The sequence below is a fragment of the Mauremys mutica genome, chromosome 3 (assembly GCF_020497125.1).
Source record: "Mauremys mutica isolate MM-2020 ecotype Southern chromosome 3, ASM2049712v1, whole genome shotgun sequence".
In the NCBI taxonomy this organism is placed as follows: domain Eukaryota; kingdom Metazoa; phylum Chordata; order Testudines; family Geoemydidae; genus Mauremys; species Mauremys mutica.
This window is the reverse complement of record NC_059074.1, coordinates 209,993,426-210,020,958: the sequence shown is the minus strand read 5'-3', so window position 1 is coordinate 210,020,958 and position 27,533 is coordinate 209,993,426. Positions and strand designations below refer to the sequence as shown.

At 42.5% G+C, this 27,533-nt stretch overlaps 1 protein-coding gene across 2 annotated transcripts; it reads right to left on the bottom strand.

Annotated features, from left to right (window-relative positions):
* Positions 1-1,690: 1,690 nt before the first annotated feature.
* Positions 1,691-27,533, bottom strand: ENTPD6 (ectonucleoside triphosphate diphosphohydrolase 6). 2 transcript variants are annotated; one of them, XM_045010811.1, is made up of 14 exons: positions 27,400-27,533; positions 23,589-23,902; positions 22,075-22,151; positions 20,831-20,974; positions 18,775-18,850; positions 16,151-16,186; positions 13,530-13,618; positions 12,776-12,855; positions 11,573-11,637; positions 10,547-10,648; positions 6,779-6,919; positions 6,219-6,275; positions 3,683-3,795; positions 1,691-3,593 (listed from the first exon to the last, which is right to left on the bottom strand). In XM_045010811.1, the coding sequence occupies exons 2-14, from the start codon at positions 23,845-23,847 to the stop codon at positions 3,504-3,506; spliced, it is 1,329 nt and encodes a 442-aa protein (XP_044866746.1). In that variant the 5' UTR covers positions 23,848-23,902; positions 27,400-27,533; the 3' UTR covers positions 1,691-3,503. The 2 variants fall into 2 exon arrangements, with proteins under 2 accessions (XP_044866746.1, XP_044866744.1); XM_045010809.1 differs by lacking the exon at positions 27,400-27,533 and adding an exon at positions 26,897-27,046.

Below are 27,533 nucleotides of genomic sequence, written 5' to 3'. Positions count from 1 at the left end.
CAAAGAGGTGCCCCGTCACCCCCTCCCAGGAATGAAGGTGACAGCTCCTTTCGCACTCGCTTGGTATAAAATCCTGCACCCCGTTTTTAACGGGACTTTGGTGCCCTCCTTTTAGACACGTCCACAGGGCTGGGTTTTGAGAGTGGCTCTGCCCTCTGGAAATCACCCCCCTTCCAGGTCCCTCAAGCCGGGCGCCCACAATCCCTAGAAAACAGGCTGTGAGGTGTGGAGCCATTTGGAGAAAGGGGCCTCGACCCTGCTCTGGAGTAGCAGCAAACGCAGCTATTTCCAAAGGGCACATCCCCCCCCCCTTCCCTCACTAGCTCCCAGCCTCCCCTCCCACCAGCTCCTAGGCCCAGCTTCCTTGCACCACCAAGTTGGTGCATCTCTCTCCAGCCCCACCATCCTCCAGTCCCCATCTACTCCTTTCCCTCCTCCCACCCCCTGGTCTTGCCCTTGTCCCCCTCTGACTTCCTCCCACATGTTGCCCAGATGCCAGCAGAGGAGAGGGGTCACAGAGCTCCGAGGGGCACCCTGCTCTTAGTTCTGGTGCCTGGCCCTATCTCAAAGCAGCTGGGAATAGGAATGAGAGGGAAAGTCCAGTTTTGGGGGAGTAGCCTGGGCTGGAGGGAGCACACGCAGTTGCTCTGTGGGGATGGCACACATGCAGTCCAGTCGTAGCTAAGAGTGGCGAGGGGATGGAGCATGGCCGGTTGTCTGTGGAAATGGTGCATATGCAGTGTGGAGCTGTGGAGGGATAGAACATGCTCAGTGAGGATAGAATCTTCGGAGATTTTAGCTGCTAAAATCTCCAAAGTCTCTACTGAGCACATGCAAATGGAGATTTTTCACAAGTTTGTAGATTGGCCAAATTTGAGCGGTTCTTCAAGAGGATGGCAAAAAGGCACAGGTGTAAAACAAAAGGCCACTCCCTGCTGGGGCAAGTCCTTGTTCAAAGGCAAGGGATTGCTGGAGATTCTGAAAAAAGAGATCACTAGAGATTTTTTTTTTAAAGTTACAAAACATTTTCCCTAACCTTGTTCTCCGAAACTGTGGAATAGTTTGGCTGAAATTAAAACTATAAATACATAATTCAGTTTCAGACAGAAAAACACCATGGAAAATTTCAGCCCAAATAGTTAAAGTTTGGCAAAGTAATTAGCAACCAAAAACGTGGTCTTAAAATCGGAAGTGTTGCACAACCTTTATTAATAGACACTGCTACCAGCCCCTATAATATTAAAGGCACAGGAATTGCCAGACTGGGGTCCATCTAGTTCAGTGTCCTCTGTGACAGTGTCCAGCATCAGTTGCTTCAGAGAAAGAGGAAAGACACTCCAGTGGATGCACATCGTAACTCACAGGGAAATTGTCTTCCTAAGTCTTGACAGTTAGTAGTTGACTTATGGCAACAAAACCAAGCCCAACCCTTCTTAAGGTAAGCCCATCGGTATGATCCTGGTCAAAACAAAGCCAGAAATACCATTCATGTATCACACTTATAGAGCAACTTTCATCCCAGGACCTTGGTATGTATTCAGAAGTTACCACATTGCAATAGAAGAGGCTAAGATGCAGTGTTTTCCCATGAACACATAGTGAAGGTAAGCTGCTATCAGTGCAATGACTTGTTATACAGAGACAATCACTCCACAGTACCACACATTAATCCAAATAGGAAACATCCCAATTTGTAATTAAAATTTTATTGCCAATAAAATAGTTTTCAAATAATCATCATACATTCACATACATGCTACTTTACAGAGAAAAAGCCAATGACAAGCAGAGCAACATTTTAGAAAAATCTGATAGTTTCCCGCATGGGTTTTACACCAAGTTTGTGCTTCTCAGGCAGCGAAGATCTAGCTTTATTCATTTAGGGAATAATCCAAATTCCTTGGACAAACTCTTAGTGACAGTATGGGGCGTTGGATAAGGCCCTTTAAGAACCAGCTAGTGTCTATGCTGACTACATATTAACCTGATGCAATCCACTACTTAAGGATAACTTACAAATTGTTTTCCTATTGCACAGTTAGGAACAGTCTTCACTCTATACAGTACACTGATAGAAGTATTGCGTTCAAAGTACCAACCACCTCGGCTATGCCTCCTGCTTCCTCACAGGTCAGTCTTGCCATCCATGCTCAGTGCAGCAACAATACATTCATTTATCAAAGGCAGACAGAGGCACTCCAAGCACTGTTTACTAGAAACGGTCTCTTGAGGTTCCAAACCAGCCTTGTAAAAGCCACCCCAAGCCTGGGTGAAACCCACAGATACTCCAGGCTCAGGATTTTTCCTGTGTGAAGTTAATTAACAAAGAACTAACCCTATTCAAGCACCAACAAACCTCAAGTATATGTGGACATGCGTTAGTACCGCCTCCCACAAAACCACATGACAGCTTCTTCTCACCATCATTGAAGATTAAAATACATGCCCTGATCCCCCCCAACACACAAATCTAGGAACTACCCATTTTACTATTTAACAGTTCATGTTAGGGTGACTAATACCAACTGCCCAGGAAATCCAGCAGGAGGGGACCTGAGGAAGTGGGTGGTTCTGGCGGTGTGTCCTCCAAATTCTTCCACTTGGGAGTGGTGGTAAGGGTTTGGCCCCCCCAAGCCCTGCAGATCTCAGGGGAGCAGCAGGAGGCTCCACCCCTATAGGAGGCCTGTACCAACTCCAAAGCCCTGTCTCCCTTACAGTCCCAGTCAAGTCATGCTGCCAGGGACTCCCCTAAAGGACTGAAATGGAGTTCCACCACCCCACCTCCAACAGCAAGTGCCTAAAGTACGTACCTCAGCCTTTAAAGGCCAATGAAGAGCTCCCATAGATTGCAATGGGATCCTTAAGTGTGCCCGTCACCTCCACAACACACCTGAGTTCTGCTGGAATGGTCAGCCCAAAGCTCAGCCATACTCCAGCAGAGTCAAGTCTCCCACGCTGCATTCCAAAGCCAGCATCAGCTCTGACCAGCAGCTTGGCTAGGCAATGCCCTTGTCTTCACTTACATAATTAATTCTCAAACATTTAAAGAGTTAAAAATTCACCAAAGACCATTACCAAAGAAATACATTATAAATCAGAACCATAAAAGAGGCGGCATGTCTGGAGTAGCCATTTCTAACATTGACCTCAGCATATTACAAGCAAAAATGACACAGACATGTTCCACAAAGGTGTACTCTTCTCATAGAATTTGTAGTTGCATTGGGAACAAAGCCCCTCAATGAATCCCAGAATTCTCACCAAGATGATCTAGTTTAACATCAAGTCTTCTGCAGATACTGCGAGATCAAGGAGGTATTCTTTAGCTGCCATGCTCTACCTTTTCATAAATTGGGAGTTTGGGTGCTCAACTTAAGATCACCTTTTAAAAGGGTCTGATTGTCACAAAGAGTGAGCAAAATCAGTCACCTGTAAGCCACCTTAGACTGGGTACCCATAGACTGAAGTACTCAAATCCTTTTGAGGGTTTAGGCCCAGAAGCCTTAGTATTGCAGCCTGTGAAGTGAATCAAGGTAGTGAAAGATGGCTCCCAAAGCCCAGCTTGTTTCGACATTGTCAATTTTTTGGGCAAGCTAGAAAATAAAAAGGAGAGAAGTAAAACAATTGTCGTACATCACTAGGAAGTTGAGAGGTATCTCAACACAGCGCTGACCAATATTACCTGAAACACCTGGCTTTTTGGGAAGCCCAGTTCTTGCAGTAGCAAACTGATATAGGTGAGGTCCAGGCAGAGGAAAGGATTGTCTCCTGGCTTCACCTCCATGGTCTTACACACTAAGAAGAATGAAGAGAGAATTGATTTTTCAATTTATAAATAACTATTCAAATCCCTAAGACAGGTTAGTTTATCCTCCCTGTGAATGGGTGGAACAGAAACAGAACAAGGAAAAACAGGACAAGATTTTAAAAAATGGCTTCCTGAAGAGAGTCCACATTTAGGGACCTAAGGAAGTAGCTTATTTTCAGAAGGCCACAGTCCCAAGATTGAAATTGACAGGCGCTCAGCACCGGTGAAAAATCAGGCCACTTATTTAGGCACCTAAATATGGACTCAGGAGCCTAATTTTAGGCCCTCCAGTCTTAACACCCCTTTCATCAATGGAGGGTACGTCTACACTATGGAATCTGTCTGCATAACTGTAGTGTAGACACGGTCTACCCCAACAGACAGAATTCTTGGGTTTATGTAGGAACACTGCCCTCGAAACAAAGTTAGCGTGGCTGTATCTACACTATAAGTGCTACAGTAGCACCGCTGCAATGGCGTAGTCACTTGCTACAGCGATGAAAGGGGTTTTCCGCTGCTGTAGTTAACCTATCCCCTTGAGAGGCGGTAACTAGGTTGACAGAAGAATTCTTCTATTGACCCAACCAGGTCTATACTGGGACGTAGGTCAGTTTAACATCTCCTCTCAGGGGGTGTGAACATAACTAGGTTGTCCTATGTTCTCGGTATAGACCAGGCCTCTGTCAATGTAACCTCCAGCATAGAGGCAGCTACGCTGGCATAGCGAAATCAGTCAGGGTGTGTTTTTTCATACCCCTGCCTGACATAGCTAAGCCGACAGAACTTATCTTTGTAAACCAGGCCTAAGGTAGATATAGAAAAGAGTATGCATCTCAAAATCTGTTTATGCCTTGTTACGCAGCCATCCTCCCTCAAAAACATTCTCCTCTCTCCTCCAAAACATATTTTAAGTCTAGTAAAGCGGTCAAAGAGGCAGTGAGCCCTCTGCAAAAACCTTTAGTTCCTAAGAGTTTTACCTGACTCTACTGGCAGAATGATCCTGAAGGTGATGGGGCTCCACATGGGTGCCAGGATGCAGTCAAGAGACAAAGGGCTTGATTCTCAACTACATTAAAGTGGTTCTGCTCTCATTTACACATCCCCAGTAACCAAACTGTAATGAAAGGTCTTGGAATAGTGCACATTTAATGTTTTTAGCAGAGAATATGTACAAACTGCTCATATGCATAAACATTTCTATTTATTTGATATGGATGTGTTTAAGCAAGCAGGGAGAAATAACTACTGCAATAATCTGCAACCCAGAAAAGCAACAGTTTATATCCACAGACAAATTCTTACCTATAGTGACTTTGTAGGCATTAAACATTTTATAATCAACCAACCAATCAGTTTGTGATATTAGTAAATATTATTTGGGTATATAAACACTCTTGTGACATACCTCTGCAAGCTAAGAAAAACGGGCTTGTGCCTTGGGGTTTTTAAAATTTTTTTTTGCTTCTTTACAGATGTTTAAAGAGGGCCTGCAAGTTTTTTGTAGAATCAAACAACTTTTTTCTGCTTGTTTAGAATAATAAAATACCAGAAACCTCAAGCCTGATCATCCCTGGTTTTTGCTGGAGAATTCATGAAAGTGTTGAGATGTAGACTGTGAACAATCTCAGCCCTTGCTTGACAGGGCAAGAATGCTGAATCTTTCACAAAGGCAACTTTTCTCTTGAGTGTTTCTAAAGCATTTGAATTAAATGTGAATTACCAAAACCAGAGAGAGGTAAAGAGTCAGTTTAAAAATAGCTTCCTTTCCCAATTAATCAGATTTTACTTGAATGGTATTTCTGATGTCAAAAACAACAACAGATGTTCATGTGTCACACAGTCTCCAGGGGGAGGAAGGGAAAAAAAGGTAGACAAGTTTTTAATAAACAAATATATTTACTGATTTTTAAAAAACCTTTCAGATCATCTTTACACAACAAAAAGAAGCCCTCTCCCCCCAAAAAGTAAAAAATCAATTTTCTCCTCTCTCCAGACCACCTTTAAACGCAAGTATAAACTTTAAGAAAAAATAAATTGGATGAGAGCACAATCCACTTATTTTACATTTATGATTTCAAGGTAATTGCTAAATGACATTTATTATTCTTATTATTGCAAGAGAGCTCAGACATCTATATTGCATGATTTTTTTTTTTTTTTTGCAGTCTTTGTAAACAATAAGGACTTATTAGAAAAATTGTGGCCAAGACTTTCAGGAGTAACTAGTACTTTTGGGTACCTAATTTGAGACACTTTAGAAGGGGTCTGATTTTCAGACCGTGAGTGCCCAATGCTTTCTGACAATAAGGCCTCTAAGATCCTTCAAATTCACCCCCCCCCCCAAAAAAAAAGACAGACACCCCAAATCACTAGTCACTTTTGAAAATCTTGGCCAGCATTTTTTACTTACCATACTTGGCTGCAATTTCAAAGTCATTAACTGTTAGGTTACCTCCTTTTTCCTTATCTAGAAGGGGGAAAAACAGGGCACGTTTTACAGTGTGCATGTGAAGTCAGTTGTAAATGCTGGATGCTAAACACTTCTGGAAATTGGACCACTGAGGGCTGGATCCTGCACTCACTGAAGTAAGTGGGAGTTTTGCCACAAACTTCACTGGAGCAGGGTCAGACCTTTATTCAGATGCCTTAATATGGACTGACAAGCTGAACTTCAGGCAGTCATTTTTTATAAACATTTGTTTAGCCTTAATGGGACACTGTCTATTTTTGAAATTTAGACATTAAAAATAAAAAGGCTGAAAATTGTTTCAGGTCAGACCTCCAAGTCCCTGTGCTTTTTTTCCCCAACAATTTTATAGTACCCGATCTTCAAAAAATAATATCACTGTACATTAATATAACCAAGGACACAATTCCTTGTAGCTTTGCGAAGAAACTGGATATTTTAAGGGGCACAAACTCTCCCATTAACTACCCTTGCATTACAAAGAAACTCAGAAACAAATGTACCTATTAGGCCAACCTCTGCTGCACGGTCATAATAATAGGAGAAAGCATAAAAATCCAAATCCTTTACTACTTCTGTTTTATGCACCTTCTTGTAGAGCAGTTCTGCTACTTTGTTAGCACAGGATTCATACAGAGGCTCACCTAAAAGAGAGAGAAAGAGACCCAACAAATCACATACTGGTGATTAACCACCGCCGCCGTTTAATTTCTTTGGGGTCTGCAAGGCTCTGGTCCCCTTAGGTCAGCAATGCTCTCAAATTTACTAGAGACTATCCATGGAAATAAAGGACCGGATCCTTTTCCTGATGAAGCCAATGGCAAAACTTACAGGCTTCAGTGGGATCTGGATGGATCCAAAGTACGGACTAGATCATCAGTGAACAAAAGAGCCCACAGTAAGAATATTGCTGAGCTGCTCCTGCAGCAGCCCAGAAGGAGACTATGACTCAGGCCACGTCCACACTATCTGTCGGATCAGCGGGTAGTAATCGATCTATCGGGGATCGATCTATCGTGTCTCGTCTAGATGTGATAAATCGATCCCCAAATCGACGCCCGTACTCCACCTTGGCAGGAGGAGTAAGCGGAGTCAATGGGGGAGCTGCGGCGGTCAACTTGCCGCCTGAGGACGGCCAGGTAAGTCGAACTAAGATACTTCGTTCGCGTAGCTGAAGTTGTACATCTTAGATCGATTCCCCCCCAGTGTAGACCAGCCCGTAGAGAGCTACAATCTCTTTCCTGCGCTCTCTAGTGCTCCAAGGAGAGCATTAACTGCGCTGGGCTGACAGCATATGCTCTCCAATGCACTGGTATAACTACACGGCTGGGGGTGCTGGGGGGGGGGGGGAATCAAGTCTCTGCTCACTCCCCCCTCCCATTCACTTGAATAAGTTGGGTACTCGCAGGTTTGCACTGCAGAGCCTGCTCCCCCCATGTGCAGGGAGTGGTGGAATGGCACATCAGTGCAGGGAAATACAGGGGTTCCCACACCCTCTTTATTCCCTCGTGCCAGCACACTGGATGGGCCCCCGTTTGGTCCCATCTAGGTTACAATATATCTTTTAGAGAGGATTTGTAGGAACGGTAGGACTGGGAGAATAAGGGTTAGTAATAGGGCTATCAAGTAATTAAAAAAATTAATCGCAATTAATCATGCAATTAATTGCGCCGTTAAACATAATAGAATACCATTTATTTAAATATTTTTGGATGTTTTCTACATTTTCAAATATATTGATTTCATTTACAACACAGAATACGAAGCGTACAGTGCTCACTTTATGTTTATTACAAACATTTGCACTGTAAAAACCAAAATAGTATTTTTCAATTCACCTCATACAAGTACTGTAGTGCAATCTCTTTATCATGAAAGTTGAACTTACAAATGTACAATTATGTACCAAAAAACCTGCATTCAAAAACAAAACAATGTAAAACTTTAGAGCCTACAAGTTCACTCAGTCCTACCTCTTGTTCAGCCAGTCGAAGAGAAACAAGTTTGTTTACATTTGCAGGAGATAATGCTGCCCGCTTGCTGTTTACAATGTCACCTGAAAGGGGAGAACAGGCATTCACATGGAACTTTCATAGCTGGCATTGCAAGGTATTTACAGGCCAGATATGCTAAACATTCAAATTCCACTTCATGCTTCGGCCACCATTCTAGAGGACATGCTTCCATGCTGATAACGCTCATTAAAATAATGTGTTAATTAAATTTGTGACTGAACTCCTTGAGGGAGAACTGTATGTCTGCTGCTCTGTTTTACCCACATTCTGCCATATATTTCATGTTATAGCAGTCTCAGATGATGACCCAGCACATGTTGTTCATTTTAAGAACACTTTCACTGCAGATTTCACAAAATGCAAAGAAGGTACCAATGTGAGATTTCTAAAGATAGCTACAGCACTCGCCCCAAGGTTTAAGAATCCGAAGTGCCTCTCAAAATCTGAGAGGGATGAGGTGTGGAGCATGCTATCAGAAGTCTTAAAAGAGCAACACTCTGATGTGGAAACTACTGAACCCGAACCACCAAAAAAGAAAATCAACCTTCTGCTGGTGGCATCTGACTCAGATAATGAAAATGAACATGCGTCGGTCTGCACTGCTTTGGACTTATCGAGCAGAACCCGTCATCAGCATGGTAGTGAAGGATGAAGGGGCATATGAATCTTTAGTGCATTTGGTATGTAAATATCTTGAGATGTCAGCTACAACAGTGCCATGAGAACACCTGTTCTCATTTTCAGGTGACATGGTAAACAACAAGCAGGCAGCATTATCTCCTGCAAATGTAAACGAACTTGTTTGAGCAATTGGCTGAACAAGAAGTAAGACTGAGTGGACTCGTAGGCTTTAAAGGTTTACATTGTTTTGTTTTTTGAGTGCAGTTATATAACAAAAAAAAAATCTACATTTGTAAGTTCAACTTTCATGATAAAGAGACTGCACTACAGTACTTGTATTTTTCAATTCACCTGATACTATTTCTTTTACAGTGCAAACATTTATAATAAATATAAAGTGAGCACCATACCCTTCGTACACTGCTACCTCGATATAACGCCACCCAATATAACATGAATTTGGATATAACGCGGTAAAGCAGTGCTCCGGAGGGGTGGGGCTGCGTACTCCGGTGGATCAAAGCAAGTTCAATATAATGCGGTTTCACCTATAAATGCGGTAAGATTTTTTGGCTCCCAAGGACAGTGTTATATCGAGGTAGAGGTGTATTCTGTGTTGTAATTGAAATCAATATCTTTGAAAATGTAGAAAACATCCAAAAATATTTAATAAATGTCAAATGTATTCTATTGTTTAGCAGTTCGATTAAAACGGTGATTAATTTTTTTAATCACAATTAATTTTTTTGAGTTAATCATGTGCATTAACTGCAATTAATTGACAACCCTAGTTAGTAATAAGGGAAAGGTAAGACTGAGTGGCATGTGAATAATTTGAGAAATACTCTCGAGCTCAAATTGAAAATAGGGCCTCAGGCAGGCAAAGAGGCTGTTTCAACTGAGAAGAGCACTCTGGATGAAGAAAAAGGTTTGGGAATATATGACTGAACATCACATTGAGAGACACGACAGGATCTGGGTTTTTTCAGATCCTCTGTCCAAAACCTATGCCTGCAAGGCAGGAAGTTTGTGGAAAGGGAACAACAGTTTCCACAAAGAAAACTCATTCGCTATTGCAAAAAAGGCTAACTTTCTATTTGAAAACCCTGTCAAAAAGGTAGATTCGCTGTGAGCACAAATGGCTTGGAAAAACTCGGACAGACAGACCTCCAGCTGGTGTGAACCAGCCTAGCTCCACAGGTTTCAATAGCGGCAGGCTGATTTGCAACAGCTAGAATCTGGCCCGAATTGTCTGGACCTGGTTATGCTAAACTTTTTTCTTAGAGTTTCCCACTGTTGCAGACACGATGGAAGTGCTAGTGTAGACAGGGCCCCAGTGGCTCTTACTGTAAACCATCATGTTATGTAGACATGCTCTGACCTGGGTTTGACAGCATGGATTTTAAAATGCCATTGACTAATCTACATTAGAGCTCCCCCTATTACACACTGGAGCAGATGGGGTGTGGACGAAGGGAGGAAAAATCTCTTGGGTAGGAATAGCCTGAGGTCAAAGCAAAGTTAGACAGTAACAAAACAACTGAATACCTCAGCCAGACAGACCCAGAAAGTACATGCTGTTTGTTCTGATTTTAACATGCAAATCTATAATACAACAGAAAGAAGTTACTATACCTGCCTTCTGCCCTTTAATTCTGTACACTATTTCAGCATGTTCCCACTCACACTGGAAGCTGGGTGATAAACAGGGACTAATTAGCTCCTCTCCTTCCTTTACTGTAATAGAAAGAAATAGATCAAACAGCATTAAGACACATGCTAAGGAATCAACTGCCAATCCCTCCTCCCCATGCCACAGTCCTGCTTAGCATCCTCCCACCTCGCTAGCCGTTTCTAACCCACTCATGGCCTGAACACCCCCATATCCCCACATGGGCTGGTAATGGCCTATGCCTTCCTTTGACAGCACCACCCTCTGCCCACACCCATCTCGCTGGCAGATGTGCCCAGCGATATGCAGTGGTCCCCTCTATGGCACAGGCAGGCTGATAATGGAGAGAGTAGCGAGTGAATGAACCACCACTTCCCCTTGGAACAGGTTCTGCTCCTATGGCCCACAGAATGGGTTTTGCACCCGGGGGGCCGGACAGAGGACCTGATGTGAAGTAGAGCATTCCTGCATTCTTGCTACTTTCTGAGGAGCAGGAGCCGGTGGAGGCACCTCCCTTCTACAGGCAGGAGTGGTGGAGGCAGCCGGTGCACAAGGGGAGGGGCTGGAGAGCGAGCCTGCCCCTGGAATGCCTATTACTGCCCCCTCCCCCATCTCACACCCCGCCCTGCCCGTGCCCCGGCACTGGGCCGGTGGCAGCAGGCAGTAATGTGGGGAGCAGGGGCCAGACCACTGCGGGGAGAAAACAGCTGGAGCCCGTGAGTGGAGTCAGCAGGTGCAGCCTGGCCACGCTCATGGCTGGGCTGTGGGGAGAGAAGGGAGCAGCAGGCCAGGAGAGTGACTGCAAAGGGAGAGGGGAAGCACGCCGGAGAGGAAAGGGGGGGGGGGTCACACAAGGAACATGAATCTGCAAAGAGGGGGGCACAGCAAATAGAAAAGATCGGGAAGCTCTGGCCCAGAGGATCATTTGGCCTATAAAAGATTCTCCTACAAGTCCCTGAAATGCAAGAGCTCCGAGCTGGAGTACTTACAGGCTTGTCCCTCGACGCCGCCTAAAATCGCAAGCCTTGCTGACATTAACCCGAGTCCCAGGTAACTGTGAAGGAGAAAAGCCTCTGTGAAAGGATACACTTCTACCGGCATCACGCTGGGACAAGCCAGTCCTGTCTATTTGCAGGACGCTTCCAGCAAATCGTCATGACTCAGCAGCAAATAGCCTGTGTGTGGTTCGAGTGAAGGTTGGGCTGTCACTTCCATTAACATCTCCTCTCTTCCACAGTCTGACACTAGCAAAATCATTTCTTCTCAAGTGGAGGATAGCAAAGGGACTGTCAGAGTGAAATCCTGCTCGTTCACATTGCAACTGAATCAGGTCTGACTTCTTTTCTAGGAGGGCTGAGGGGGGTGGGGATGTAGAAAACCAGACTGCTCTGTGTGGCTGAGGAGGAGGAGCCCTCCAGGATCTTCCCTAATGCTCCTCCTACCATCTCCCAACAGCGCCACATTGTCTCAGCTCTTCTTCCAGCCCAGAACAACATCACTCCACAAACATCCCACCAAGCACAAGTTGGAGGGAATCACTGAGATGTGAAACACTCCCTCCGCCCATGGGAACGAGCTCTCCCAACCCCTTCAAGCCAGCAGCAGGGGCCAAATCACAACCCCATCTGTTGTGCTGCCATTAGAGCGTGTGTCTGACATTCTGTACGCTGCCATGGTACCCATGGAATCAGACTGTCTATGCCTTAGACACAGAATGGTCATAATGGTAACTAGCTAAAGGACTCAATTTCCTTCAGCTTTGCACTGGCTAAGTGTTAGGATTTCAGCTGTGGTTTTCAAATGGGCCAAAGGGTTTCAGGCACCCAACATGCAGAAAATAAGAAAAAGCAAAACCTAAACTCCAACATAGCAAAGCACAATAAAGAAGAAAATAAGGTGGAGTCTATTTGGCTGTAGCTATATGAGAATATGTGGTATGATTCCTCTGACTGGATCTTCTTCCCATTGTCAGTGTGTCCACCACTATAATAAACTTGTGTGAATATTAGGCGCAGTAATTTTGCCAAAGTCAATCTCTCCAGTTTTTGTATTACAGGCAAACACTGTTACTCATGAGATTCTCAATTGCACAGAGCATATAAATGCTTAAAGTTAAGCACATGCGTAAAATCACATTAATCCAATAATTGGCTTTCATCTTTACCTGACGCTTTCTTTTCCCCACAACTAACCTGTATGAATACAGTTTGTATGTGTTGTTAAACATTTGAAATGAAGTGATATGGCCAGCTGGTGATGTCCGGAGAGTGATCTATAAGGAAAAACAAAGAAGTCATTGTAGGATTTTTTTTGGAACGTCCAGAAACATCAATGAGTAACAATACAGTATTTGAGCATATGAACAGGTTACCATCCACACAGAAGTCCTGGCTGGCTGTGGAAATAAGTTATTTACAGACTAGTCTCAGACTAGCCCTGGATCCATTAGCGATGACCAGAACATAAGAACAGGAGCTAAAATAGTGACCTGCCACTACAGTCATATCAGCTTAAACATTTATATTGACACCAAACCAATGCAAATAAGGATTTAAAACAAAATACACTTCTTTCCATGACCTCCATCAATGGACTTCATTCCTAACCTGCAATGTCCCCTTATTCCAGTTCTGAACCCCTATGGATGAAAAATCAATCCTGCCCATTGCATGGTAATTTTTTATGGACACAAATGGAAACTACAAAGAGATTGTGATTTTCCTAACCAGAAAGTAGCTCTGGTAAGACTTGTCTTCTCTTGATCACAAATCATTGACACCACCATCATTGTACCATGGCAACTACGAGGAAGTGACTCCAGATTTGTGAAGAGACGAGTAGGAAGCACGCCTTCATGTAACAAACCGCCTCAATCCTTTTGCTAGAAAAGCAGAATGCCTATTCATTCAAACCAGTGTTTCCCTGCAGTACGTGTGTTCAGTTTACCTCAGTGATTGGAAGAAATGTCATTTGTGTTGATCCACCTCCTAAATCCAGCATTCCTACACTTCTGTTTCTTGGAGCATTTAAGCTACCTGAAATGCATCATGGGATATAATGAAAGCCATTGTGTGTTCAGTAATAACTCAAACCCATAAAGCAATAAAAACAAACAAATGGCTAAAAAAGAGGGGGGAAAAACCCGTCCTCCCATAGACAATGAGAGATGAACAGCATACACAGTTACAATTAGTTTTCATATAGCAGAAAGCAAGTCCGTAATTAACTACCTGGATTATTGCCCAGCTATAAAAACAAACTGAAAAGGCAGACTGGTTGAATGGAGTGATAAACTGCACAGAGATAACCTTTCATAGTATGGAAATACCTGTATTTTTTCCCCTAAGATCCTTAAACCAAGAAGGAAAGAAAACACAAAAACCCAAACTACAAATACTAGGCCTTGATCCCGCCAAGACTTAAACACATACTTAACTTTTAGGTATGTGAGTAATCCCTTTGTAAAAGGGGAGCCTTAAATACTATTCTTCAAAGAGAAATTTAGGCCTAGTCTACACTGTCATCTCTTGGGGAGGTGGATTAACTATGTCAACAAACCTCCCCCTTCTGTTCATGTAGGAAATGTCTATTCTACAGCAGCACAGATGCAGTGCTGCAGCTGTGCCACTGTATTATTTGTAGTGTAGACACAGCCTTAGTTACAATCATGTTCCCACTATTTTAAGCCATTTTATTTTCTAGCTGTTTAGAAACATTTATATCCCATGTCTAAATTTTAATTTCACAACACTGAAGCATATGTCTAGATGCACAGGAGCACGCTTGCTTCTGTAATTTTCATTATTTTCTTGTGTACCCACAGTACACCTGCGCGCACATTGTGCAAGTGTCCGGCCTACTTGATAACAGCAGCACCTGCAGTATAAATACTAGGAATTAGGGCTGTCAATTAATTGCAGTTAACTCAAGCAATTAATGCAACACAAGTTAAGTAGATTTAAAAAGTCGTGATTAACTGCAGCTTTAATTGCGCTGTTAAATAATAATACCAATTTAAATTTATTATATTTTTGGATGTTTTTCTACATTTTCAAATATATTGATTTAAATTACAACACAGAGTACAAAGTGCACTGTACTAAAACTTTATATTATTTTTATTACAAATATTTCCACTGTAAAAAACAAAAAAATTCTATTTTTCAATTCACCTCATACAAATACTGTAGTGAAATTGCTAGCATGAAAGTGCAACTTACAAATGTAGAATTATTTTTGTTTCATAACTGCACTTGAAAACAAAACTATCACCTACAAGTCCACTCAGTCCTACTTCTTGTTCAGCCAATTGCTAAGACAAACAAGTTTGTTTACATTTAGAGAGATAACACTGCCTGCTTCTTTTTTACGTCACCTGAAAGTGAGACCAGGTGGGTTCTGCTTGATAACGATCCAAAGCAGTGCATACTGATGTACCTTCATTTTCACCATCTGAGTCAGATGCCACCACCAGAAGGGTGATTTTCTTTTTTGGTGGTTCAGGTTCTGTAGTTTCCACATTGGAGTGTTGCTCTTTTCAGACTTCTGACACGTTCCACACCTTGTCCCTCTCAGATTTTGAGAGGCACTTCAGATTCTTAAACCTTGGGTTGAGTGCTGTAGCTATCTTTAGAAATGTCATATTGGTATCTTCTTTGCGTTTCTGCAGTGAAAGTGTTCTTAAAATGAACAACTTATACCAGGTTGTCATCCGAGACTACCATAACATGAAATACATGGCAGAATGCGGGTAAAACTACAGAGCAGGAGACATACTGAACTCCTTGGGGGAGAACAGTAACAAATTTAATTGACACTCCTTTAAAAAATAGTGTTATCAGCATGTCCCCTGGAATGGTGGTTGAAGGATGAAGGGACATATGAATCTTTAGTGCATCTGGTATGTAAATATCTTGCAATGCTGACGACAATAGTGCCACATGAACGCTTGTTCTCACTTTCAGTTGACGTAAAAAAAAAAAGCGGGCAGCATTATCGCCTGCAAATGTAAACAAACTTGTTTGTCTTAGTGATTGGCTGAACAAGAACAAATAGGACTGAGTGGACTTGTAAGCGCTAAAGGTTTACATTAATTGCAACTTTAAAAAAAAACCTCACAATTAATTGTGGTTTTTTTTTTAATCGTTTGACAGCCCTACTAGGGATCATTACTGTGATCTAAATAGATTCTAATATCAATATTCTATGATTTTCTCTCTATTTCTGTGCAATTGCCAAGACGATTTAGAGTACCTGAGTTAGAGACTTACCTGGGGCTAATGGTACTCCAGAGATGGAATCACGTGCCCTGGTCTCTCAAGAAAAAGGAGCATGTAAAAGCTTAGATATAGGAGGTGAACCCCTGGCACCATGAAAGTCAGTAAAGCTCCCATAGACTTCAATGGGGCCAAGATTTCACCCACAGCCAGAGGCGGATGCTGGCCACCCCAAACCTCCTCACAGCCCACCCATTGTATATAAGCTCAAGGGAGGGACACTGAAGACAGGAAAGCTGCAGGTATCAGGCACAGCTACACACACACACACACACACACACACATATATACCTGTTAAAAAGTTGATCGTGATCCAGGCCGAAATTCCTGATAAGAGAACATTCCAGAAAGACACGCCTTTAGACAATGTCATCTGTCCATGGCAAACAGCGAGTTAAACCATAAACATTTTTCTTGATTTAGATTTTGTGACTGGAGATTTAGGGTTTTTTGTTGTTGTTTTTTTAAAATACAGCTGTCTTTTTCAACAGTTCAGCTACAGATTTTAGATTAAACAATCAGCAAATTGGGTCTGTCACCCTACACCAGACTAAATGCAAAAAGACCATCAGTCATATGCCCCCTTTAGCAAGTAGTTTTCACTAATGCAACCCTCAAAAGAATGCTTGGTTTAGAATTAGAAATGAAGGGCCAGATCCTCAGCTGGTGTAAATTATCATAGTTCTGTTGATCTCAATGGAGCTATGCAGATTTGCACCACCTGAGAATCAGACCCCCAGACTTTAGAAATAACACTTCCATAAAAATCGAGAATCTTAAATGTATGTTAGGGACCTTAAACATGGAGAACATGCTTCGGCAGCCAATATTTATATTACTAATTATCTGTAGTGCCTCGGAGCCCCAGACCAGGAGCCCCTGGTGCTAGGTGCTGTACAACCATAGAACAAAAAGACAATCCCTGTTCCAAAGTGCTTATATAACATCCAAGCCAACTGGCTGAGTCCCTCTGCTTGAAGTGGCTAGCAACCACTTTATATATCAAACACATCAGTGGATAAGCAGCAACGGCTTTGTTCTAAAGGTTTCATTTTTTAGCTAAAAGATCAACAAATAAGCAATCCTTCATGCTGTAGAGCAGTGGTTCCCAAACTGTTGTTTGTGAACCCCTGGGGGTTCACGAAATGTTACAGGGGGTTCTTGGGAGAAAATTCCCTAATGGTGGACAGAGCTGTCCCTAGGGACTGCAGGCAGCATGGGGCCAGCAGCCCGGAGCCCCTGGACTTCCAAGAGCTAAGCAGATCAAAGCAAGCATCTCTATCACACTGAGGAGATTTAAACTTCAAGACTCCTTATAAGCAATGGAAAGGGAGGTGGATATTTTTTGCTGCTTTTACAATTAAACAGGCAGCTACTGTTGTTTTTAAAATTATGAAGAACAAGTTTAAGCTTTGTTGTAACGTGCGTTGTTTGCCTGGACTGCTCAAGAGCTGAATGCTTGTGTAGGAGGAACTCTGAGTTGGCTTCTTAAATCCCTTCATGATGTTTCACATCTGATACTCCTCCATGAAACATAGGAGCCTTGTCTTATAACAGGCTTATTCAAAGTGATACAAGCTACAAAAGTGGGATCTTGGAAGAGTGTTGCCATTTTCATAATGTAATAAAAATACTATAATGATAATTAATAATAAAGTGTGTAATAAGCATGTCATAAAAACAAATTTTATATTTCCAACATGATTGCTTTTATAATTTGTAATCAGGTAAAGGAGAAAATCCCTGGAAATACTCATTTTTAAGAGGCGGTTCACGAGACTTGACATTTTAGTGAAAGGGGTTCACGGGTTGTTAAAGTTTGGGAACCGCTGCTGTAGAGCGACTCCTGTCTGGCAACAGAGCCGCACTGACTGAATTTAGTTACACTTAAGACATTTTAAAAAGTTATTCTCTTTTTTAAAACTAAGAATTTGGGTTTTCTTCATTTTCCTATTTTTCTCTCCCAAGAACTTTGGAGAACTGAAAATTTTGTCCTTTTCCCATTTCACAAACATTGTCTTTTCTATTAATAAAAGAAATTAATAGGCCTAATTAACAACTTAAAATAGTTATCAGTGTTAAAATATCAGCACACCACAGGGAATAGGCCCAGTGCATGTGTTAAAACTATTGTTACAGAGTAAAAAAAACTGAGCTGAAAACATTTTTTTAAATTAAGAAGTGAACAAGGTAGCTATTTTAAAGTTTACTATATGAACAGCATTAATGACATTATATATTTAGAATTTGGTAGATTTTCCTTAAACATTTATAAAGTTAGATCAAATTTTGGACCCAACCTCAGCATTCTTTTTATTTTAACCTCGTTAATCTCAGTTTGCATTTTCTCTTCCATAAAAGTTTTTCAACTTTAATTCACATTTACAGACTATTAAAAAAAACAAAAAAAACTTTGTACATTTACAGTTAAGAAGTGGACTACATAAACTTGAACTAACACTGCCTACTTAAGGCAACTCAAAGCCAAGATTTTCAAGAGTGGGAGCCTAACTTTAGGCTTCCAAGTCTATTTTGGCACCAAAAATGTGGCCTGATTTTCAGAAGTGCTGAGCACATAGCAGCTCCTACTGAGTCAACTGGAACTGCTGGGTGCTCAAGCACTTAAATCAATCCACTTATTTAAGGAGTCAAACGTTAAGCCTCAAAAGCTTTTTGGTTGACACAATTTTGGAACACAAATTAAAAACAAACATCGGTCTCATTCCATCAATGAGATCTGCTAGCAGAGATCCACATGCATGTGGATTTCCACTGACATTAGTGGAGACGCAGCTTGGACACAAAAGTCTGGACTAGAGGATCCAGCTGCAGGATTGGGGCAATTTCGTCAACTCATTTATACAAAAGTGTTCATGTGTAAGACTATAAAAACATGCCTCAGAAATTCAGCCTACCTTCATCAGTTCCATTCATTATGGAGACACAGTCATCCCTTACAAAGAAAGGAGATGTCTGGAAAATTTCTTTTACCTAAATGTAAAGAAAAAAGATAAAATCAGTGGAGGTTTTTTGCTAGACAGGGATGGGTGTGTGGTAGAATATTTTATTGCCTTAGAGTCAAGCTCAGAGTGCTGCTAAAGCATCTGCACTGCAGTCAGGAGGAGCCTCATGTGCTGAGTGGCTCTTAGAATCCAGCTTGTACTAAACACTGCTCAGCTTTTTAAAGAAGTTGTCAATCTAGTCAATGGCTTTGTACTGTGATGCAGAAACAGGGTTGGTAGAGGCTGCATGGCAGTGCTACACAGCCAGTGGATTCCACCCCAGGACAATACCTGATGTTGTTCAACAGTAACCAATCTGGACAAATAAGGACAAACATTGATAGGGTCTTAAAGGGAATGTGGTTTAGTCTGCTTTAGCCAGAAGGATGGCGACTGCAACATGCCCAAGGGGTGTGTAAAGAGGAAGGCAGGAGAAAGACACTTTAAAGAACACCCTGGTGAAAAACATTACTAATGGGCACAGTAATGCCTCATGAGTGCAGTGGAAGTTAAAGCCAAAGTCCCACATTCTCTAATCTAGATTCTGCAGCAAGGTCCCCAGCTTCTATGGCTTCTCGTGAGAGTCAGACTGGAAATTCTGCAGCAGCTTTAAGTAAATGCAATATGGAAATGAATGATAGTTAGTTTCTTGTGTTATATACTTAGATATTAAGTTCAATTTCACATTGCCCTAGAATTGTCACTTTCCAGTGTGCTTCCGATTTTTGTATTGCTAACTCACAACTTCCAGGGTGCAGCTGTCAGGGAGAAGCTAGAGGTTTTGACAGATAGGATGGGACAGTTGGGGCTCTGGGCACCAGGAAAGCATGGGAAGCAGTTTGGGATTTTGGCATCTAGGGGGCGAAACTTCTAGCACAGATGAGGGCATGCTGGGTCAGAGGTAAACTGACATTTTTTGGACAGGGGAGGAGCTTGACACCAGAATTCACCACTCTTGTAACTAACCAGTTATGCCCCAGTATCCAACACTGTAACCCACAATGATTGCTAAACATATTGGCTGGGTGTTTCTGCTAAAATGATCAGTACTGGAATAGCTGTCATTAGGCTTCATAGTCCACACACTGAGCTGAATGAGACAATTCACATTTCTCTCAGAGCCACTGTTTCATGCTGCTTGCAAATTCTGAAAAATATGGCACTGGTGCACATTTGATAGGTATTCCCACAACCATAAGGACTAGAAACCCAATTTTAAAAATGAAAGCTAATTTGAGCAGAACTATTCTGCCTCATCATATTTATTATGAGGCTAATTTGGTAGCCAGTTAATTTTCAAAAATACAGGACCCTGATTAAAACCAGGAAGAACGGACATCTAAAGCACTGAACAAACCATTGACAATAGCTAAAAATGCCTCAAACTTACATGTGACATATTTATAATGAGTTTTAACTCAAACACATTTAGGATGCCCAAAAATATTCATTTAAATCAAGTTTCATACATAGACTAATTACTCTATAGCTGGAGTTAGTTGTGGATGGACTTTTCTGTAGCTATCATTAATCTGTTGTTTTTTAATAATGTACTATTTCATTTTAATTCTGATAACACCTACTATCTTGACTCCAACAGTATCAACTATACTGAGAAAAATATTACTTGCCAAGAATATTTTTGACAAATTCTTTAAAATACCTACGCAGCATTAATTCATATTACTTTTTTTTTATTTTTAATACGTTTACAAATAACTTTTAGATATAAAAAGCTGAACATTAGAGGCTAGTCATACAAACCTAGTATCATGAAGCCTTTTGCAATGGACTGATGTATTAGGATTTACATACAATGTACTATGTGATCAAACAACTGAGCACTGCTACACAGTCCAAATGGTGAAAATGGAATATTTAAATTACACTGAAAGCAGCACAAGAAAAAAGTATATGTATTCTATAGTGGACCAAATTCTGCTCTGAAGTGTAAAGAAAAAAAAATTACCTTATCCAGCAACTTCTGAGCTTTATCTCCTGGCAATAGCCGTAAACCAGCTGTTGCTTTAAGGACCAAAGGAGTAAACTTCCACAACTCCATAGGAACCTCATCCTTAGCAACTTCTAAAAGTTCTTGTATCCCCTGAGCACTCTGTGAGGAGAGAGGAAAAAGCAATACAGACATTTGGTTAGCCGTGCATAGGAAAATCTCAAGAGCAGAGAGGTTATATTACTTATGTATCCAGCACTTGCTGCAACCACTACTGGAATAGTGTGTCCAGTTCCGGTGTCCACAATTCAAACAGGATGCTGATAAACTGGAGAGGGTTCAGAGGAGAGCAGGAGAATGATCAAAGAACATGCCTTATAGTGATAGATTCAAGGAGCTCAGTGTAACAAAGAGAAGTTTAAGGGGTAACTTGATCACAGTCTCTAAGTGTGTATATAGAGAACATATCTAGCAATGGGCTCTTCAGTCTAGCAGAGAAAGGTCTTATCAATTCAATGGCTGGAAATTGAAGCTAGACAAATTCAGACTGGAAATAAGGTGTAATTTTATTTTTAAACAGTGAGGGTAATCAATCAGTGGAACAATCTACCAAGGATTGTGGTGGATTCTCTATCACTGGCAATTTTAAAATCAAGACTGGATGTTTTTCTAAAAGATGTGTTTTAGGAATTATTTTGGGGTAGTTCTCTGGCCTGTGCAATACAGGAGGTCACGCTAGATGATTACCCTTCTGGTCTTGGATCCTAAGGATAGAAAACTATGCAGAGACAGGAAAAGGCCACAACATTCAAGCACTAATTCAAGAAAGAATCCCTATCCAGGAGAGCACATAAGCATGTGCTTATATGCAGTCTTGAACTGAGGCTTAACTGTCTGTTTAGCTTATTTGATGGAATTGGAAAATGTATCAATCATGACAGTGATGAAACATGGTACATTACTTGTTTCCATTCTTTTCCAGGAAGACAATAACATTGCTTCTGTCAACCTAATCATGTTAGTCAATCAGTTAGTAGAAATAGTTATGCTTTTAGCACATGGGTTTGACACTCCAAGATGCTGGGCAATTCTTAGAGACACTAAGTCCCCCAAATTCCCATTGAAGTTAATCAGAAAGACTGATACAAAGAGGAGTATACTATACTATAGCAATCTTCAACACTGCTTCATTTGCAAAGCATATAAAGAGTGAGTTTCTCTCTATCAGACATCTTTTTACAATTAGAAAAAAGCATAGTTACCTTATCAACATCATCAGCATAAGCAGAGAGTCCTGGCTTCAGTGCTTTAAATGTTTCATGGCTTAATTTGGGAGTCTCTGTGCAAAAGCAATAATTTTTAAGAGTAAAAAAGCATAAGTCTTGATATAAAAGATCATTTTGCAAGTTAAACCTTTATATGCTAATTTTGCATAATTAAGGCTAATGGGAATAATCTGAAGCCTACTCTAAAGGGGAAAATCAAAGGTAGCCTTACTACTAAAATGCACATATCATTATGGGGGTCAACCCTTGTCAAAATGTTTTTTTTTAGGAGTCACAATTAATTGATAGGTGCTGGTTTCTGCTCATATCTGGAACAGTAAGAATCCAAGTTTCTCAGAATTTATTTCATCTCCTCACTTCTCCTATTACCTGGGCTAATCTACCTTCAAAACAGTCCAAGTAACAAGGGTGGAACTTTTCAAAGTGCTTAGTATTAGCCTGACTCTGCTTCAATTTACGTCAATGGAAGCAGAGTTAGGCCAATGCTGAGCACGTGTGACAATCACACCCATAATGTTTAAATATGGTCACAGCCCAGTTTCTGTACTCAAGGACACTGCCAAAAGTTACTTACAATGCAATTAAAAAGTTTATTTTCTTGCTGTAAAAGAATAAGATGTTTAATGATGAACTGATATGTGGAAGCCAAGGTAAAATTACACAGTTCAAATTAAAAAAAGGAATTAATCAACTATGGGTGTGAACTGTGGAGGAGTAGGGCAGCCCTTACTCACATGAGCAGTTCTACTGATGTCACTGGAATTGCTCTGTGAGTAAATGCTCACCTAGATGAGTAAGGACAATCTGTCCCTAAATCATATACTGGGGAGTCCTGCGTTTTTTAACACTTAGCAATCATACAACATCTTCCACCCAAGTATCTTACAGAACTTCACAAACTAACTAAGTCTCACAACATCCCCAAGAGATGTGGGATTAGTGTGATGGTACAGATCAGCAAAGAAGTTGAGTGGACATTTCTAGTGAAACTCAGCAAGTCAGCAGCAGAACTGGAACAGAACTTAGGTCATCTAAGTACAGGTCCCACTCTATCTATGATGCCTCCCTTACAAGTATCTATCAATGTTCATTTTGAAAGCACTGCTTTGTACATGCATCAGAGAAACACTTAGAACAATGTTATGATTCAAACTTTCAGTGTTATTACATAACACTGTAATATTGCAGTAATGGGAGCTATACAAGACAAATGTGACTGATCAGCTGTACTAACAGCTCATGCATCCGACGAAAGCTCATGCTCCAAAATATCTGTTAGTCTATAAGGTGCCACAGGACTCTTTGCTGCTTTTACAGATCCAGACTAACACGGCTACCCCTCTGATACTGTACTAACAGTGATAATCACCAACTCGGGGGCTGAGATGTACAAATTGGTTTTAAAATAGAATGGTTTAAGATTTAACTCTTTTCTTAAGGGTGCCCGGAGAGAAATTAATAAAATCGTTAATTTAAGGAGCTTGTCATACCTTTTGATTTCTGTGTAAATTTAAAAATATGTATTCTAGTTCCAGTGCTTCCAGCATCAAACATAATTCCATAAAACACTGAGTGATCAGTCGTCAATGTCTGATGGTCTAGTTTGCCTCTCCTACTTCCAGTAGCACATTCTGTTGTACCTGAGATTGGTTTGGCGTACAAATGCCATTTCATATAAACAACATAAATAGCTACACATGCAAAAATCCCCAAACCATAGAACAGTTTTGATATCTTCATGGCTTCCATTTATCAAATGTCACTTCTTCTCTTTCACTCCAAGAGTGTGGATTCCATGTCACCTCTACAATCAAAGAAAAAGGAAAACATATTTTAATCCTTTATACATTATTATGATGACACAGACAATACATTCTTACAAGAATGACATAAAAGCAGAATCAAAATAAGATAACGGTCACTCCCACGCATACACGTGCAATCTGCTTTAGCTTAGTGTTTGTTCAGAAAGTTTGCACAAATGCAAACTGATGGAGCTGAGAGAACGTTACCTGTTGTAGTAGGAAGAGGGCCTGAAACAGAAGGCCTTGTATTAGAGAGGCCTTGTATGAGGCCTGAAGCCTGGGTTAAAGTGATGGTCAAAACTTGCTACTATAAAGCAAAGTTAAGTTGTGAGCAAGAGACAGGCCCTGCTCACAGAATCTGGCAAGAACAGGGCTGATATTGCAGAAACACATATTCCTAAGTAGTGCTAGGCATAAGAATATATACGCAAACACATTCCAGAAAGGCAGTACCAGAACACCTCAATACCAGCACATTCCCCAAAGATAACAGGAACACACTGACCCATCCTAAAGATAAGGTCAGGATGACATTGTGACGAATACAGATGTTTTAATTGAACCTACAGGTAACAAGGCAATGGGTGGCACCCTGATACAGCAAGGGTGATACGTAACTTGTTTGTATTGGTGTATAAAGCTGTATCTCAGAGGGAGTGTCTTTGGCCAGCCTAGGGAGCAGTGGAAAGTCCTGCCACTGACTGAGCTGCGTCTGCTGTCATGAGCAAACATGTCTTAGTATCTTCGTAAAGTCTGCCAGGTGCTGTTACTGTGCTTCGTCAACAATAAACCTGGCCGGGTGCCTTTGCACCTTAATGTATTTTGTGGTCATCGGGCAGTTCGCTCGAGGTCTGCTGTGCCAGCTGTCTGCACAGAACTGGAACAGCACACAAGGAGAACACATGCAGCCAAACATCCGATGACACCTGTGCAGTGTGAATCATGTCACATATTGCACAGAATTTGCTCAAATACTACAGGAAAGCTTTGTATAAAAACCTACATCGAGAGAAGATAGTGGCAGTTCAATGTTGGGAAGCAGAGACACGTAAGCTTTCCAAACCCACCAGTATCCCAGGGTGAAAACCTGGCCCCTCTGAAGTCAATGAAAGTTTTGCTGTTGACTTCAATGCAGGATTTCACCCCATATTTGATCTCAGATAACGTAGGGTAAGTTTGCATCTAAATACTTGAGAAAAGGTGTCACTAAGACAAGTGCATAATCTGCTGATAAAGGCTACAATCAGGATCTCCTTAAGGCTCCTCTGTAATGGGGAGTTTTGTTTATAAAGAACAAATAGCAGCTACCTCCTTCTCTCCCCAGTTGTTGGCCCTACACATGCCATCACTGACAAAGCCAAAGTGACAGTGCATAATAGCTGAACCATAGCATGCTGTTCTCAACATTTTAGCAGGAAACACTCCAGCTCCTTCAGGGTGCACTTGGATTCTGGGTGGCAATTCAGACCCACCTCTAACTTATAAGACATGAACGGTATAAATCCCTTATTAGATACATACACATTTTACTACACACAAGGGCTTAGCGAGACAGAAATATGGCATCACTACACTCTTTCCAGAGCACAAGAAGGTAACCCTTGGCAACATTAGGGAATATGTCAGTGAATGACAAACTTCATTATGCAACGTGTTTTACATGTACTTATTGCCCTGGCAGCTCTGGCTGAGGTTTCCAACAGTTCTGTGTTTTAAGGGACATCCCTCATCTAAAGAAAAAGCTGCTTGTTTCACACTAAATTCGTATGGAATGACTTTTATCCTGTATTTCGACCTGGCACGTGGAGACGCAACGCCACTGAAGTTTAGCCCGGCCAATCCTTTGTCACATCTGTCCCATATTTTTGAAATACAGTGTTGGAAACCCTAAACTCTACCGACTACTTCTATTGTACAGCAGTGGTGGATTAACAAATTTGCTGCCCCTAGGCCTTCAAAAAATTGCCGTGCCCCCGCACCAGCTCACCTCCACTCCCCCACGGCAAGCCTGGGAGGGAGGGGGGAGAAAGGGGTTGTGGCGCACTCGGGGGATGGTGGAGATGGAGTGATGGTGAGCAGGGGCAGGGAGCGGGGGTGGGCTATGAGAGGGGTTTGAGAGGGCTGTGGCAGTGGGAGGGGCTGTGGGATTGTGGTGTGGCTGGAGGAGGCTGTGGGGGCTGGGAACTCCAGAAATGCTTCACCTACATACCAGCCTCCCAGGCTGCTCCCTCTTCAGACTCCCTTTCCAGATCTATCCTGGCATCACCCACCAAAGAGGAGGGAACAAGGCCTCTCCATGCCCAACGTCACACTGCATGAATCTGCAGAGGTTACACAAGTGCAAAAAACCCCACAAAAAACAAGGAAAGTTCCTGGAACGGATCACATGATGATTACCTGCCCTGTTCACTCCCTCTGGGGCACCTGGCATTGGCCACTGTCTGAAGACAGGATATTGGGTTAGATGGATCTTTGGTCTGACCCAATCGGGCTGTACTTATGCCCTGTACCTTGTATAGTAATTTACACTACTATACAAGGTACAGGGCATAAGGAGCAGTGAGCAGTGTGCAAAGGAGTGCAAAGCACTGCCAGATCAAAATGGTAGGATTTTGCACCACTTGTCACTGATGTAAATGACTGCACAAGGACCAGGGCAATGAGTATTTAGGCTCCCAGTGTAGACAAGGCTTTATCTGTATGAGGAAGCTCAGTGGGCCTAACCCATCATGGCCCTGCACCTTATACAATCATTTACAGCCGTGCAAAGTAGCTGCAAAACCCTACCCTTCTGATCTGGCAGTGTTTAGACTGACACAGATGACACAAAGGGCAGGGCAATGGAGAATCATTTTGATGCACTAAGCCATCTATTTTGAAAACAATCCACAAGGAAACGGTTGTGTTAAAATGTATAGATACAACTGCTCCTGTTTAGGAAATTATCTAAACTGATAATAACCAATTAACATACGGATCCGACAAGTACTTACCCTCGCGCTTAGCTCTGAGCACGTGCGCACCGTTTGTAGGATTTAAAACAAAACCACCAACATCCATCCCCCCCCCGTGCGGGGCACTGACACTCCGGCACTGGCGAGGGCGGACGGGTTACACCAGGCTCCGGCCGGGCCGGAGGCCGCGACGCCACGTTAATGGGCGCGGACCGTCAATCACGTTCTGCATTAACCCCCCGGCACGTGAGAGCGAGGGACCCCCCGGCGCGGAGCAGCGACCCCCCCCCGCCGCGCCCCCGCCCCCGCCCCCGCCGGGGGTTTCGGACCGAGCCCTGCCCGGGATTGAACATTTCACCGGCTGAACGTCCCGAATGTCCCCGACGCGACCACAAAAGCCCCTTTCCGCCCGGGCGAGTGACCCGCCCCGCGCCCACAGAAGGTCCCCGCGGTTCGGGCGGAGCGTGACAGGGACCCGGACCCAGCCAGGCGCCCCCAGCCCCACACACACACGCGCCAGGTGGCTCCGCCCCGCAGCTCACCGCCGCCCGCCCGCCCAGCGCGGGGCTCCCCGGACACCGGCAGGCCCGGCCGGCGCCGCGTCCCCAGCCTCCGCCCGGCGGCGAAGGGCCAGTGCGCAGGCGCGGCCCGAGCCAGCCCGCCCCGCCGCTCCCTC

What these genes read in the sequence shown, in the direction of transcription:
- ENTPD6 (XM_045010811.1), bottom strand. Translation starts at nt 23,847, where the DNA reads ATGGAAGCCATGAAGATATCAAAACTGTTCTATGGTTTGGGGATTTTT. An exon ending in ATGCTGATGATGTTGATAAG is followed by an intron (nt 20,975 to 22,074) that starts GTAACTATGCTT and finishes CTCTCCTCACAG; the next exon opens with AGTGCTCAGGGGATACAAGA. An exon ending in CAAAAAGCCAGGTGTTTCAG is followed by an intron (nt 3,594 to 3,682) that starts GTAATATTGGTC and finishes TTTATTTTCTAG; the next exon opens with CTTGCCCAAAAAATTGACAA.